Below are 14762 nucleotides of genomic sequence, written 5' to 3'. Positions count from 1 at the left end.
CCATACTACTTTCACTTTGCATTATGTCTTCTTCTCGTGGTGGACCGGGACATGGTGATCGGGGCAAAGAAATTGCCCAAGATCAAAGTAGTCGTCCCCAAAGATCAAAGCGACCTAGTCGTCGAGAAGTTATGGAAGAAGTTTCCCGAGTGGCTGCTAAACGCATGCAAGTAAGTTCCAAAAAATAAAATTATTTTTACAATTCATAATTTCATAAGATTGAGTTTTTTTTAAAAAAAAATTGTGTTCCTAATTAAAATTTCAACTTATATCATATTTATAGATAGAAGAAGATCATAGGACCGCCGTGCTACTCGCTGAAATGCATCAAGGTGGGAGGAGGGGCAGTGGTAGCTCCCAACAACAAGATGACGAGTGCGATGTGTCTATATCGTCGGACTCGGACAACAACGATGATAGATCTCATTCTTGTATTCCGTCTAGCACCAGCGGAAATGAGGACATGCCTCCCCCTCCACCCACTAAAAAAGCATTGAAATATGATATTTTTGTTAAACACTACAAGAAGGTCCCGGTGGTAATTCAAAATCCTAATGATCCGCTCTCTCAAGAAGAGACATTGGCGTTTCATGCATATTGTAACTATTGTGATAAAGTCTACAAATTTGCGAGTGGTGGGGGATATGGCACCCTCCGTCGTCATTTGGTGACAACGCATCCGGTAGAATGTGGCACTACCTCTACCCAAACCTAACTAAACTTCCAACCTGGTGGCTCAAGTTCGTCAGGTAAGCTTCTTTTTAAATATGATCCTAAAAATTTTGTTGACGTTATGACTAGATGGGCTGCAATGAAGCATTTTCCTTTTAATGTTTATAATGACAAAAAATTTGAGGTTACTATGCAAAGTGGTTTGAACGTAGCTGTCAAAAGAGTAGGTCGAATGACCGTTCAACGATCTACCGTTCGACAATATTTGGAGAAAAAAGTTGAATTATCACGTTATTTACTAACCTTAGGACACAAAGTGAACATTTGCTTAGATGTATGGACTAATTCTTTTAATAGACATTCATACATGGGCATTACGGTTCACTTTATGGACAATAGTTGGACTTTGAACAAGCGTTTGATTGGTTTTAGAGAATTTGAGACACCACACACTGCACCCGAAATTGCTTTTTTAATTATTCAAGTTTTGAATGAATTTCAATTATGCAATAAGATATTTTCTGTTGGTTTTGACAATGCAACTGTTAACACTGCAAGTATTAATGACTTGATTGCGGATTGTGCTCTGGTTATTGGTGGTAAGTATTTTCATCAAAGATGAATATGTCATATTTTGAATTTATGTGTACAAGATGCGTTTGAATTATGACAAAAGCATGTCAGTCCTATTAGAACTGCAGTTAGATTAATCCATCAAAAGCCGCCTATTGGCAAAGCTTGGAAGAAGTATTGCCATCAAAAGAAGGTAAGATATACGAATTTTACCATGGATGTGTCTCATAGATGAAATTCGACATATGATTGTCTGAATTATACTTTGACGCATAAAGATTCTTTGTGTGATTTTTTTAGAACCTAACTCATTTCTGATGTATATCTGTCGCATATTTGTTGGGATAATAGCGTGAGTTTATTTAAATTGTTCAAATATTTCAAAAATGCGACTGTTGAATTATCGGGTGTTTATTATTGCACTGTTGTTCGTGTTTTAGAGCATTGCATGTATATATCACTTGGTTTTAAAAGTGCGATGAAATATGCTTGCTCTTCTCCTGAATTGATGTGTGTTTTATATTATATGATTGACAAATGGGTTAAGTATTTCAGTGAGATTCCAACGGTATTTTTGATTGCAAAGGTCTTGGATCCAAAATAGAAATTAGCCGGTACCTCTAGGATTTTAGATTTTTATTATAACAATTTGAGTTCTATTGATCTTGGTCCACTTCAAGCATTGCAAGAGGATACCAATGACCAATGAGGAGTAAACCTAACCGAAACATTTCAAATAAACCTCCCGGACTGGTCAATTGTCTAACAAACCTTCAAGTTTAACTTGCGTGCTCTGTACACCGAATATGAAACCAAGTATAACAGTACCCACCAAGTCAGAAGACCTACCCCTCCTCAACAACATGATTTTGGCTTTGCATTTCAAACTGATTATGATGACCCCGACGCGTAATCCCAATTAGCCGACCTATACAACTACAACACCGGTGGAAGGTCGACCTCAGGTATGGTAAGTGAGTTAGATTTATATTTCGATTCACTCTTTTCCTTTGGTGATGAAGGTCCTACTCCTCCCGCCCAAATCGACGTCCTCGATTGGTGGGGAACACACGAGAAAGATTTTCTCATATTTGTGTCAATGGCCAAGGAGATTTTTTCGGTTCCGGCTTCCACTGTCGCCGTCGAGTCCGCTTTCAGTGTTGGATCACGTGTGTTGGATGAATCAAGAAGTAAGCTCTCTGCGAAAAATATGGAAGCCGTGATGTTACTTGATGATTGGGCCAAAGCTTACGTCAGAGAACAAGAAAATGATTGGGATGATCGTTAGGAGGAATCACAAGAAGAATTCACCGGGGATGAATCGTAGGCCAACCCAACCGTCAACCGCCGGCCAAGCCAAATAGGTATGTAAGGTAAGAGAACTACGTGGGCTTAGATTCCCTAATGCAAATGAGCATTGGGGTTACGTAGGCACCTCAACTTAAATTTTAAAAATTTAAGTTGAGCTCAAATCCTTTTTCCTTTATTTCTTTTTTTCATTTGTTTCTACTTTAAAAATATGCAAATACAGTTAAATAATTGTATTTGTATATACTCTAGTCGGTTAAGTAGATTTCTCTATAAGGATAAATCCGGAAAACTTTTGACAATTCTACTATAATTGTTGATTGTTAGACTGAACTCAACATTTATGGTTGAATTGCTAAAGGTGTCCTCAATTTAGTTATGTAGAAACATTTACTTCGCCGACTAAGAGTATATATACTTATAAATTTATTGTTCAGAACTTCAAGTATTTTTTGCAATTTGTAATTAACTTCGTTGTAGACTAGTAGTGTCGTTGTATTTAAATTTTTTGTTTAAAACTTCAAGTTTTTTGTGATTTGTAATTGTTGTAACTTGTAATCTCAATAAAATTGCAATTTTTATCGTGATTTTTTGAATTTTATTTACGCACATTTCATAGATAAATAAATAAGAAAATGCAAAAAAAAATATACGAACCGCCAAACCGGCCCGGAACCAGCGGCTTTGAACCGCCCCATGAACCGGCGGTTTTTTGAATCGGAACCGGAACCTCCGGAACCCTTGGCGGGCCGGTTCCGGTTCATGAAAATGTTGAACCGTGAACTGCCGGTTTCGAACTGGAACCGACGGTTTTTGAACCGTGTGCATGCCTCTGCTCCAAGGAGGATGACCCTTCCTTGGCCGGAGCGGGATTATATGCAAATTAATTTTGTGTGTTGAGTAAAGAGTATAAAGTACGAAAGAGGGAATAAGTATGAAAAAATGTATTTCTATTTTTAATAATGAGTCAATATTGGTTGTAACAAATTAAAAGGAAAAGTGAGTCATCTTCTATGGGACGAAGAGAGTACATCAACTAGCTTGGAACCAAAATGGAGTATAATAATTTAGTAATCATTCAGTTTAAAAAATATAATAAACTCTAAATAAAATTATTCATTTCGGAACAACTTTATAAGGTTAATTTCTAACCAATAGGTTGCTATCTGAATTGGATCATTCATGGAGTATCATTTTTTCGAATTTAAAAAATTTTCAACCTTAAATCTTACTCCATCCGTTCCAACTAAGTTGAGCCATATTCATTTTTGAGATATACCAACTAAGTTGAGTCATTTCTTTTTTTAGCATAAAACAAAACATCAATTCACCCTTGCTTTATTCCTTCACATACTTTACTATCTCTTTATCTTTCCTACTTTATTTATCTCTCCTACTTTTCAACAAAATTTATTAATCTCCGTAACCAAAAATTTTATATCAATTTAGTTGGGATGGAAGAAGTATGAAAATATCAGACGACATGGAGCAATCCATTCTTGTTAAGTTTAAATCCCTGAACAAGATGTTCTGGCAATTGCAAATTGCAATAAATATCAACTATTTTCAGTATTATTCATGTTCGCGCATAAGCAGAGGAAGTGGTATGTCAAAATAATTTGTCCCAAATCGGAAGAGTTGAAATTGGTCAGGATTGTGGGATATTCATTTAACCAAACAAACATTAGACTGGCCCCGTGTTAGGATGAAAGTAAACATGTCCGTACAACGACCTCCAAATCTTCAAAGGAGTAACATCACGCAAACTACCAAAATACTCATTGGTTCTATGATTTCTATATAAACCTCTAGCACCGAAAAGTGTTAACTCCGTTGAGTCCATATAGCCTCGTATTCTTGAAACGAACCCCCCTCCAACAGAGTAGCCTGCTGCTCCAAAGCTCCGCTCCTCGCGGCTGTTGTTTTTTGGGTATAACTGAGTTACACTGGGTTCAACCGACGGATCCTTCTCATCAAGACCCATGTAGTTCCCCATCCCGAGTGATTCCCAGTCGATTTTTTGCACGAGCCTAGCTGCTCGCTCAGTCACCCGTGATGGATATTTTTCCAATTCTAGCGCTTGCTCAACCGCTAATGCTTCCACTTGTAGCTTCAGCTTTTGGAGACGATCACCAATTCTAGTAGCGACAGCATCATACAGTTTTCCCCTTGACATATTCTCGTCTTCTCCGCCACTGATTAAATCATCAAAACTAATGGGATCGCCAACTATTACAGTTACCTGCCCGTTCGCCAACCCACCAACTTAATATCTTGGAAAGATGATGGCCCGAAAAACAAGAATCGTGCAGGTATATATAGTTTGATAAGCCAAGAACAAAGAGAACTTACAGTTTTCCCAACCCTAGGAAACATGGCTCCAACGGGCATGACTTCTTGCATTCCAGTGTGAACGAAAGGGACAACTATAGGTGTATTATCAGCATCCAAGACCAACCTGCAAAATTTATAAGCAAATGCAATTATTTTGTGAACCCACAAGAGCAACAGGGACTGCATTCCTAGAATGTAGAGAGGCTTGAGCAAATCATAAATAAACACTTGTTTATATAAAATCATAATGAGCAGAAATTTCCTATACCTAAGATCCGGATTTCTACGGAAAGACAAACAGATCAACAAAATACACCAATTACAGTGTGATCAAGATCTATTCAGCGTGACATCTCAATACAGTGATCCCAACATAATAATAATGTGTAGAATGTCCACTACAGTCTACACTAGTATTTTTCACTGGACGGTACTGACGATAGTTTTCTGCAGCATGAGAAGCTTGCATTATACTGGAAAAATGACAGCAAATAAAGAACATTCTCCCTTCATATCCACTGAAATACTATTAGCAGCTGAGTTCATCATATATGGCCAAATATGCATTAACTAGTAGGGTACTGCAGGAAAAGCATTCAAGAGAAGAACACTTTCAGAAAAATGCAATTGATACTAAGATTTCAAGTAATCCAGTAAAAGAAGCTCACTAAACAAAACGTTCCAAAGTGCTAATACAATTAAATGAAGTACCTTCCAATGCCTCTTTTGGCTGAACCCATAGTTTTCCCACCATTTCGAGAGCGACTACCTTCAGGAAATATGTGAACCCACCCTCCCCGATTGAGTTTCGATATAGCCAAGTCCATTCCCTTGAGGAAAAAAACTGAAATGAGTAGAAAAACCAAAAATAGCTGCCTAAAGGTTTACAACAATAAAAAGATACCTAAGAACAAACACCTAAAAAGGCTATAATTTGCACTGAGAGGAAGAGATGAATACGAGGAGTCTACAAATTGGAAAAACTACAAACCTTCGTTGATCTAGATTATGTAAATGCCCAACAAATAAGAATTATGTCCTCCTCCCAAGACTTTACTAGCCATACCATTTGGCATTAAAACCTGAATATGTTTTAAGAACTCGGCAACAAGCTTACTCACCCTTTCTGAAAAACTACACCTATGTCTATATTTATGAGATATATTTATTATCCTCAGAAGTAATAGAGCCACTGAACTGTCAGACCCATCAATCATACTACAACTTTTAAATTTAGTAACTGGAACAATATTGGTTGGGCTATCTCTTATGGAGTCACAAATGTAGACAGGCCTGAGTGTAATTTATCTTGAACACAGTCACAATGGGACCTTTACTTCAACAATCTTGAGTGTAATTATTACAACAAATTTCAAATACATTGTTTAATCATTTAAACAAGGAACGTAGGTAATAATACTAGAACAAATTATTAAATTTGTTAATGCAATCACAAGAAAGACAAGTCATAGTCACATTATAGTTTGAAGAAAAATGAGTATTGAGAAGCAAGGAAAATTAGCAATCCAATTAATCTTCCAGATGAATCAATTTATAAAAATGGGATCCAAAGGCAAAATTCTCAACAAACAAAACCACACACTAGACAAGTGGTTTACAGAAAATACCTTCTGATATATCCCATCCCCGCGAGAAACAGGGAGCACTTTCACAGACTTGAAAAATGCTGATGTAACTGGATTCTTGAAACATCGATCAGATGCACAGAGTGTCCATCGCAAACCATTTGCATCGAACAACATACTAGGGGGTAACAGGGAAGAAATTACCAAAGGGTCATCCATGGAAGCGACATGGTTGCTAACCTAGAACAGTAAAATGATTCATAAGTTTCATAAATAGCTGCAAAAGTACTGCTAACCTAACCCAGGACAACACAAAAGGATTTGACATAGAGAGCCATGGTTCCACGATATTACTCACATGCCAAATCAGCACTCTCTTTTTTTTCTGTGACCTCAAATTTCTTTCCACTCAGTGCTTCTTTAGTTTTTCTTCTTATTTCACCCCACCCATCTCTCTGCAATAACGATGTATTATCCTCGATGGTCACCTCTCTTAACTTTGCTAATTACTCAGATTTTAATTAATTGAATCCAGAGCTGAGATCTCTCATACTTGTTATAAACTTGAACAAATACCCACCGGCCTGAAATGGATACAGTAATTTCTAAGTTTGAAAATGACGAGACATGTTAATAGCCTAATACATAGTGCAAGTTGCAGTCAAATATATATTGGCTTCATATTTGTACTTTAATTATATTATCATTATTTAATATGTAATGAAAATGACATATATAAAGTATTATAGACTACAAAATACACCAACAACCATAGTCCCTTCCTACTTTGGGTCAAACCATTTCAACAATGTGTTGAGCTCATCATGGTGTAAGAACTTGTTGATCACCTCATGAGTGCAAGTTGCTTACCGTAATCAAGGACTTGTTCTCTGGCCTATAAAGTACCACCTGTTGCAATTTTTCTGCACCAAATATCTACACAGTGCACAAAATCAAGTCATTTTTCCTCTATGCAACACCAAGACAAGTCTTATAACTTAAAAATGGCCATGTTGTAAGTACCTGAACACGGTTGAGACCATGCATAAAAACATGACAAACATTTCCAAGCACAGGAACAGCAACAGCCTGAACCAAGCGGGTCAAGACTGACTCATCTTCTTCATCAATATCCTTGCTCACTGCAAGATAGATTTGAAAGGTCAGGCATCTACAAGAGATAGTAAACTTCAGCGTAAGCCAAAAGACAAAATGAACACGGGCACATAGCTGGAACTATAAATATCACCAAACAAATCACAGGAACCACACTCATTGAAAGACCAACACCGTAAACCATATTCCTCTGAAGTTCAGACACAGTAACACAAATCAAGGACCTGGAAACTGTCATAATTTGAGGCAAAAGAGAGATGCATATTTATCTAACTGAATGTCAGTTTGCCCCCCTTATACCAACAAATGCCACTTCCTACCGCTCCTCTCTATACTCCACCGATACATACATGGTACACCACAGCAGCATCTTATATAGTAACTTAATTTGAAACTGTTGCCAACTATTTATACCCTAGAAACTAGAAAGCATAAGAAACTCAAGTAATATACCTCAGAACCAACATAATGAGGGATCAAACAACAGTTGAGCAATTTAATAACTAGAAGGCTACAGAGTGCAGTTTTAGATGATCAAACTGTTACCAAGACATGTACAAATGTACCATCTGTTACGACTTACAAGAGACAGTGTCAGGATGGAGCAGTCCAAAGAATCAAACAAAATGCAGATACTATTGTTCCTATCATCCTAGTTACCTGACAGGTTGACATAAATATGAAATTCATGATCTACCCAGCCTCTAGTTGTGCATATTATGAGTAATCAGTTGCATGATGATGTCATCCGATTAATGGTGAAATACCACCAGCAGGACACTACGAAAGTAGATATCGTTCATGTGACCGAAAGAGTACCGTATTTAGGATGGCCGATAAGGTGATCGCAATTATTACCACATAACTCCACCATTAGCATACCACAATACGAATCAGACAAACATGCGCTTACAAACTACTTAACAGAATCCCAACTAAGCATGACATACATTATTTCTCAATCAATCACCACCTTATTCAAACCGATGATTCGAACTTCGTTAATAAACTCTAAAACATATCAAACATTTAAATGATAGTCAAAATGCCTTTAACGCTTCTGGTTTCTGATATCGTATTATTGAAATGCCTAAAACTCGAACTACTTGTACGCTGATTAATAGGGCATACATAAGAGCTAAATTAAAGAAAACCTATATGCAGTTCAATGTGGACATATATATTCATGTAAGGCAAGATACATAACATAACAACACCTCTTTTGCGGTAGAAAGTCGAAGAGGAAGGCAAGGTCTCGCGACGGAATTCGGAGAAGCGATCGAGCCAGCGCTGAACGCTGGAGGATAAGTAGCCGGCGTTGGCACTCCTCAAGTTCCGGCGGCGGTGATAGTCAACAGCGGCCACTCTGAAACGGTCCCTCAGCCTAAGCTGCAGCGATTTAGCCCCCTCCGCCAACAGGTCGGCTCTGCATTCCATCCACCGCCCCGCTGCCACCATCTTATCACTCGGACGCCCAAATTAAAAACAAAAATGACGATATTCAGTAAAATCAAGAGCAGTGTATTGGTTGTGGATTGTAGTTGATGCCAATGGCAATGGATCGGCGGATTCTGCAGAGAGAGAGGCGTTAAGGGTGTTTCGGTTATTGGGGTTTTGTTATATTGCATCTTCAAAATATTTTACGTTGTTTTTACATCAAAACTTCATTTTTATTTTATAAAACTATGTTAATCAACCCCAAATAAAATAAACATCAATTTCTATACGACCAGGAATTTTATTATTTTTATTATTATTTTTGCTCGCAGTGGCGTAGTACAGTTAGCAACAGAAGGGCAGATACATGGGTTCAAATCTCACTGCTATGGTGCAGTTGCTTTAATCTCGCAGGCACACTAGCGAAATTGGCAACGGAGGGGCAGATCTTACTGCAATGAGCCTGAATTCAATTCTCATAACTGTCATGTAGTTATTTTTATCTTTCAGGTACAAATGTAAGACCTTTGTGTAGTTGCTTTCATCTCTTAAGGACAAAGGTGAGGCCTTGGGAAATGAGTAGTAGGTTAAGATCTCTCCCTTAACGGAGAGTGTACCATGATTTAATCCTCTCATATGATGTCGGGCTGGAGCGTAGGAGCCGCCTCGTATGATTTATAAAATTGAAGATTTGGATAGAGCTAAGGCTTAGTAGGTCGGTGTGGCGGCGCAGGCATGAATATCTAGATAAATATCTTGATGGCAGAAAGACTTGCCAACTAACCTCGGACGATCTAGCTTATCTTAATGGACAGATTTGTCAATAGGCCCAAACTCGAAATGGACCGCCCCAAGACCAAGCCCACTAGTAAGAAGAATAGGACTGACTGAACCATTGTATGAATATTTTTCAAACCTAGAAGTTAGAATTAGTCTATTCCAAGATCAGTCCAGATAATAAGAGTATCCACAACCGTGCTCTTACCAACGAGCACGGATGTGGGCCCGACCCCACTTTTTCTGTCTGCTCTTAGGCAAGAGCACAACAACAGCCGTACTCTTCCGCAAGGACGAGCACAAGGGTCTCACCATTCCATTATTCAATTTAAATAAAAACATTTCCACAAAATTAAAATACATTAAAAATACAGGAATAATATTATAAAATACATTAAAAATTAAAAATTACATAATTAAAATCTTAAAAATAAAAATTACATAATTAAAATCCTAAAAATTAAAAATTACATAATTAAACTCCTACAAATTAAAAATTACATAATTAAACTCCTACAAATTAAAAATTACATAATTAAACTCCTAAAAATTAAAAATTACACAATTAAAGGCTAAAAATACTCCCGTGGAAGACTATTCATCCGGCGGCACTACCCCCAATTATTTTTGGAGGCCCAATATCCTAGCCTCATGTGATCGAAGTTGCGCGGGATCATAGTTGACCTATCGGCCATATTGAGTTGGGCCAAAATCCCCCACAACGAGTTGGTGGGGGGTGGAGGTGGCGCATAGGGAACGGGAACGGGAGCGGGTTCAGGAGCATAGCCTGATGGAGTCGCGGCGCGACGGCGCCTTCTTCCTTCCTTGCGGTCGGCGTTGGGAACCGCTCGTGCCGGCTTCGGGGCTACCCAAGTTAGCTCCGGCAAGTTGGCTAGCCACGTTTTCGGAGCCGGCGTCGGATAGGGATACCGACCTTGACCGTTTGGAGGAGCCGCTAGAGGAGGATGTTATGCCCCCTATACTTCAGATGCGACCGCGTCTCCTACCAAATGTTGAGGTACTTGAACGGCTTGTAGTTCATGGATTGGTAGGTCGACAAGGCGGAACTGATGATGTCGACCTCGCTCCGGCCGCTCCCCGCTGACCGCTCTTCCTAGAGGTAATACCCCTGGAACTTTTAGATTTCTTCGTTGGCTCTGTATATGGCGTTGCGCACCATACTCTCGTTGCGCTCGATTGTTCCCGGCGGTCGGTTTTCATTGTACCGACGACAAATGCGCCACCAATAATGATCGCCGGATTGGTTCGTGCCAACCTCCGGATCTTCAGAGATTGACAAGAACGCTTTGAACAATTGCTCCATTTCCGCTGGAGTGTACGGTGTGCAGACACCGTGAGTAGGAGGAGTCGGAGTTTGGGAGGGGCTGCTCGACCTCGCTCTAGGCTCGGGTGTCCACCCGTATTGCCCTTCGGGGGCATCTTGGTCGTCGATCGGGTAAGGCCGGTAGCCACCCGGAACTCCCGAACCAATCGGGGTTCCAACCGTGGGAGCCCGGGGGTGATCGTTGTGGCCGGACATTGTTATGTTGTACGAGTGGAAGAAAGATTGAGACTGGAAATGAGAGAAGGTAGATGAGAATGGAAATGAGAGAATGTAGATGAGATTTGTGTAGTGTGGTGTGAATTTTTGGGTGTGAAAATGAGGGTATTTATAGATGAAAATGTGTACTTTTTGGGGGAAAAATTGAAAAAAAAATTAAAAGTGGGTAGAAAACAGATAAAATTTTTTGGGAAGAGGGAAAATATATTTTTTTTATTTTTAATCGTTTTTTTTAATTAAAAACCGATTTAAAAATATCAAATTGTCAACGGCTATGTCGTTGTCCAATCACCGAATGCCACGTCGCCTGCTCGCTGGCACGGATCGAGCAGCGGCGGACAGCGTCTCCGTGCCGCTGGCACGGACGGACGGACGAGCTGCAGCTCGCCGTTGTGGATGCTCTAAGACCTTGAACTGCAAAGCATATATTTTAATCAAATATTAATTTTAATGTTTATCCTAATAATTTATACAATATTTATTTATATTTCTCACAATTTTCTATTATAATTATTTTTTTGGAAATAATTATAATAAAAGTAAATTAAAATGTGATATTTATTTAATGCTAAATAATACTATAATATTTCATTTTATTCTAGAATCATCCAATATTTATATATGAACTACACTTAAAAATAGTAGATCCCGTAAATAGCTTAATCCTCCAAATTTATCTACTTATTTTAATTTATTATTAAAATTTCAAAACTACATAGTAATATGTTTTTAAAAATGTATGTAAAATATATAGGAAGAAACACTGACTAGCTCAACCTACTTCACCTGTGGATCTAGAGGCATGCACAATCTGAACCGGATTGTCGGTTCATGAACCGGAACCGGCGCCGGCGGTTCGGCAGTTCAAGCGGGCCGGTTCAGGTTGCTCATAATTTATATATTTATAGAATGTGGGTGTGTTCAAATAATAATAATAATTGGATTTAAATGTGCTCACTTTTAAGAATTCTAAGAAACCATTCTTGGTTGTTTCTCTTTTATAGAGACATCCTTGAATATTTTTTGTTTCACTTTCAATGTGTGACAACATATGTTGAAGTATTTTCTTTTATAACTACATGTTTAGATCATTCATTCATCTTTTTCCAATGTGGTATACAAAACTTTCTTTTGTTTTCTACTTTTCTTTATTTTTTACTACATTTAATTATTCACTAACTTTATCTTTATTTTTGTTATGATTCTTTTTCTAATACAAATTTATAGATAATAATAGCATCAACTAGAATAGTTTAATTAAATTTGAATGTTGCATGTTGCTAATAATTTGTATATTTATAGAATGTGAACGTGTTCAAATAATTGGATTTAAATGTAAGTATATTGCTAATTTTTCTCAATATATTGATTAAAATGTGAAAAAATAACAATTAATATAATTGGTATAATAATGATAAAAATAGATAACTAAAGAATGATTTGTTTAGTGGTATAATATAGTTTATATATTTATATATTAGTAGTAGTCTAATAGTATGATTTTGTATAATAGTTGTTATTCTAATAGATGTAGTATAATTTATATAAATAAAATTATTATTTGTGAATATATTCTTGATAGATAAGAATAAACAATTATTGAGTAATATAATTTGTATAGATAAATAATTATTCATATTATAGTTATCACTAGATTAATACAATTTGTACAATAATTATTCTCTTAATGTGTATAATGGTATTTATTAGTTAACATACACATAATCTTATACACAAACAAATCGATAATGATAAACAATTAAAGAATAATACTTTATGTAATTATATTTGTTGTTAAGTTGTAATAATAGAAGATAGTTAATATATAAACTAATATAAACAAAGATGATGGAGATGTATCATGTAGTTATAAATAAGGAGTTTTATCCCACATTGAAAGAAAGAGCAACACATCCAAGAACATGTAGCTATAAAAGAGAATAATCCAATACACTCTCTTTCAACCCAAAGGCTCAAGTCCAACATTAAGTGTAAATTGTAACTTATAAGTTGTGACTTATGACTTGTAGTGTCGTTGAAATAAACACTAAAACGAGAAGAAGAATCAAATTTGAACCGCCGAATCGGCCCGGAACCGGCAGTTTTGGCAAAAAACCGGCGGTTTTGAACCGCCTCATGAACCAGCGGTTTTTTGAACCGGAGCCGGAACCGCCGGGACCCTTGGCGGGCCGGTTCCGGTTCATGGAAATGGTGAACTGTGAACCGCTGGTTTCGAACCGGAACCGGCAGTTTTTGAACCGTGTGCACACATAGATCTAGGCCGACGTTGCAGGGGGGTTTGCAATCCAGAATCCAGATGCATGCCCCCACCTACTATTGTGCTCGATTATTATTTGTTTAAATTTTTAATTTTATTTAATTTACTGTTGAAAATACTGGCAATTAAATTTAGATTTTTAATATTTTTTGGTACAAATTCACCCTTTCTATAAATAATCAATTCCTTCTAAAATTATCACAACATTCCAATTCATACATTATTCCTTTTGTATTTCTATTTTTCTTCCAATTTCATTCCTCTCTTTAAATGGAGAAAGAAGGATCAAAGACAGTTGAAAAACAATTTCAATCCTTTCAATTTTAACCCAAACAATCCATCTATTTAATTTCGACCCAAGACTACAACAACAACAACAACAATCTATTTAGTTTTGTAAAGAAAATGGGTACGGATTCAAACAATCCCAACCCTTGTTCTCAATATATTTCGGTTATGGGCTCAAATTCTATTCCTATCAGTCTCTTGGAGATCCACACTGACGATGACAATAAGGACGGCGTGGAATTATCCAAGGCAAAAACTATTCATTGGAAGAAACAAATGGACACTACAAAAAAGCGTGATTTACTGACTGAATTAGTGACGGACGGCTTCCATTCTCTAATTATTGGCAGAACTAGAACTAGTGGCGAAATGAGTATTTGAAAATAATAACGTTATATTTTTATCATAGTGACGGAAGAATCCTTCAGTAAATTATTTCATTTTATTTTTATTTTAGTTTTTGCATTTTTTATTTTGTGGCAGACTTTTTCGGTCAGTAACCATATTTAAAAATTTATTTAATTTCAATTTAGAGACAGAAATAATTCTGACACTAATTTTATTTTTATTTTAGGTTTAATTTATTATTTTTAATTTAGCGGCAGACTTTTTCCGTCATTAACTCTATTTCGATTTTTTTAGTTTCAATTTAGAGACTCAAATAATTCTGACACTAAATTTTATTTTATTTTTTGTTTAATTTTGTAAATTTTTCAGTCAGCGGCAGAATGTTTTGGTCATTAACTATATTTCAAACTTTTTTAATTTCAATTTTAGAGACAGAAATAATTCTGACACTAAAATAATTTTATTTTTGGTTTAATTTAGTAAT

At 36.8% G+C, this 14762-nt stretch overlaps 1 protein-coding gene across 1 annotated transcript; it reads right to left on the bottom strand.

Annotated features, from left to right (window-relative positions):
• Positions 1–4171: 4171 nt before the first annotated feature.
• Positions 4172–9202, bottom strand: LOC121797277 (tafazzin-like). Its single transcript, XM_042196036.1, has 7 exons — positions 8807–9202; positions 7497–7615; positions 7344–7409; positions 6516–6713; positions 5599–5717; positions 4906–5011; positions 4172–4795 (listed from the first exon to the last, which is right to left on the bottom strand). The coding sequence occupies exons 1-7, from the start codon at positions 9045–9047 to the stop codon at positions 4238–4240; spliced, it is 1407 nt and encodes a 468-aa protein (XP_042051970.1). The 5' UTR covers positions 9048–9202; the 3' UTR covers positions 4172–4237.
• Positions 9203–14762: the final 5560 nt, after the last annotated feature.

The sequence above is a fragment of the Salvia splendens genome, chromosome 3 (genome assembly GCF_004379255.2).
Source record: "Salvia splendens isolate huo1 chromosome 3, SspV2, whole genome shotgun sequence".
NCBI lineage: Eukaryota > Viridiplantae > Streptophyta > Magnoliopsida > Lamiales > Lamiaceae > Salvia > Salvia splendens.
This window is presented reverse-complemented; position numbering and strand designations above follow the sequence as displayed.

What these genes read in the sequence shown, in the direction of transcription:
- LOC121797277 (XM_042196036.1), bottom strand. Translation starts at nt 9,047, where the DNA reads ATGGTGGCAGCGGGGCGGTGGATGGAATGCAGAGCCGACCTGTTGGCG. An exon ending in GACTTTCTACCGCAAAAGAG is followed by an intron (nt 7,616 to 8,806) that starts GTGTTGTTATGT and finishes TCTATCTTGCAG; the next exon opens with TGAGCAAGGATATTGATGAA. An exon ending in GCCAAAAGAGGCATTGGAAG is followed by an intron (nt 5,012 to 5,598) that starts GTACTTCATTTA and finishes TAAATTTTGCAG; the next exon opens with GTTGGTCTTGGATGCTGATA.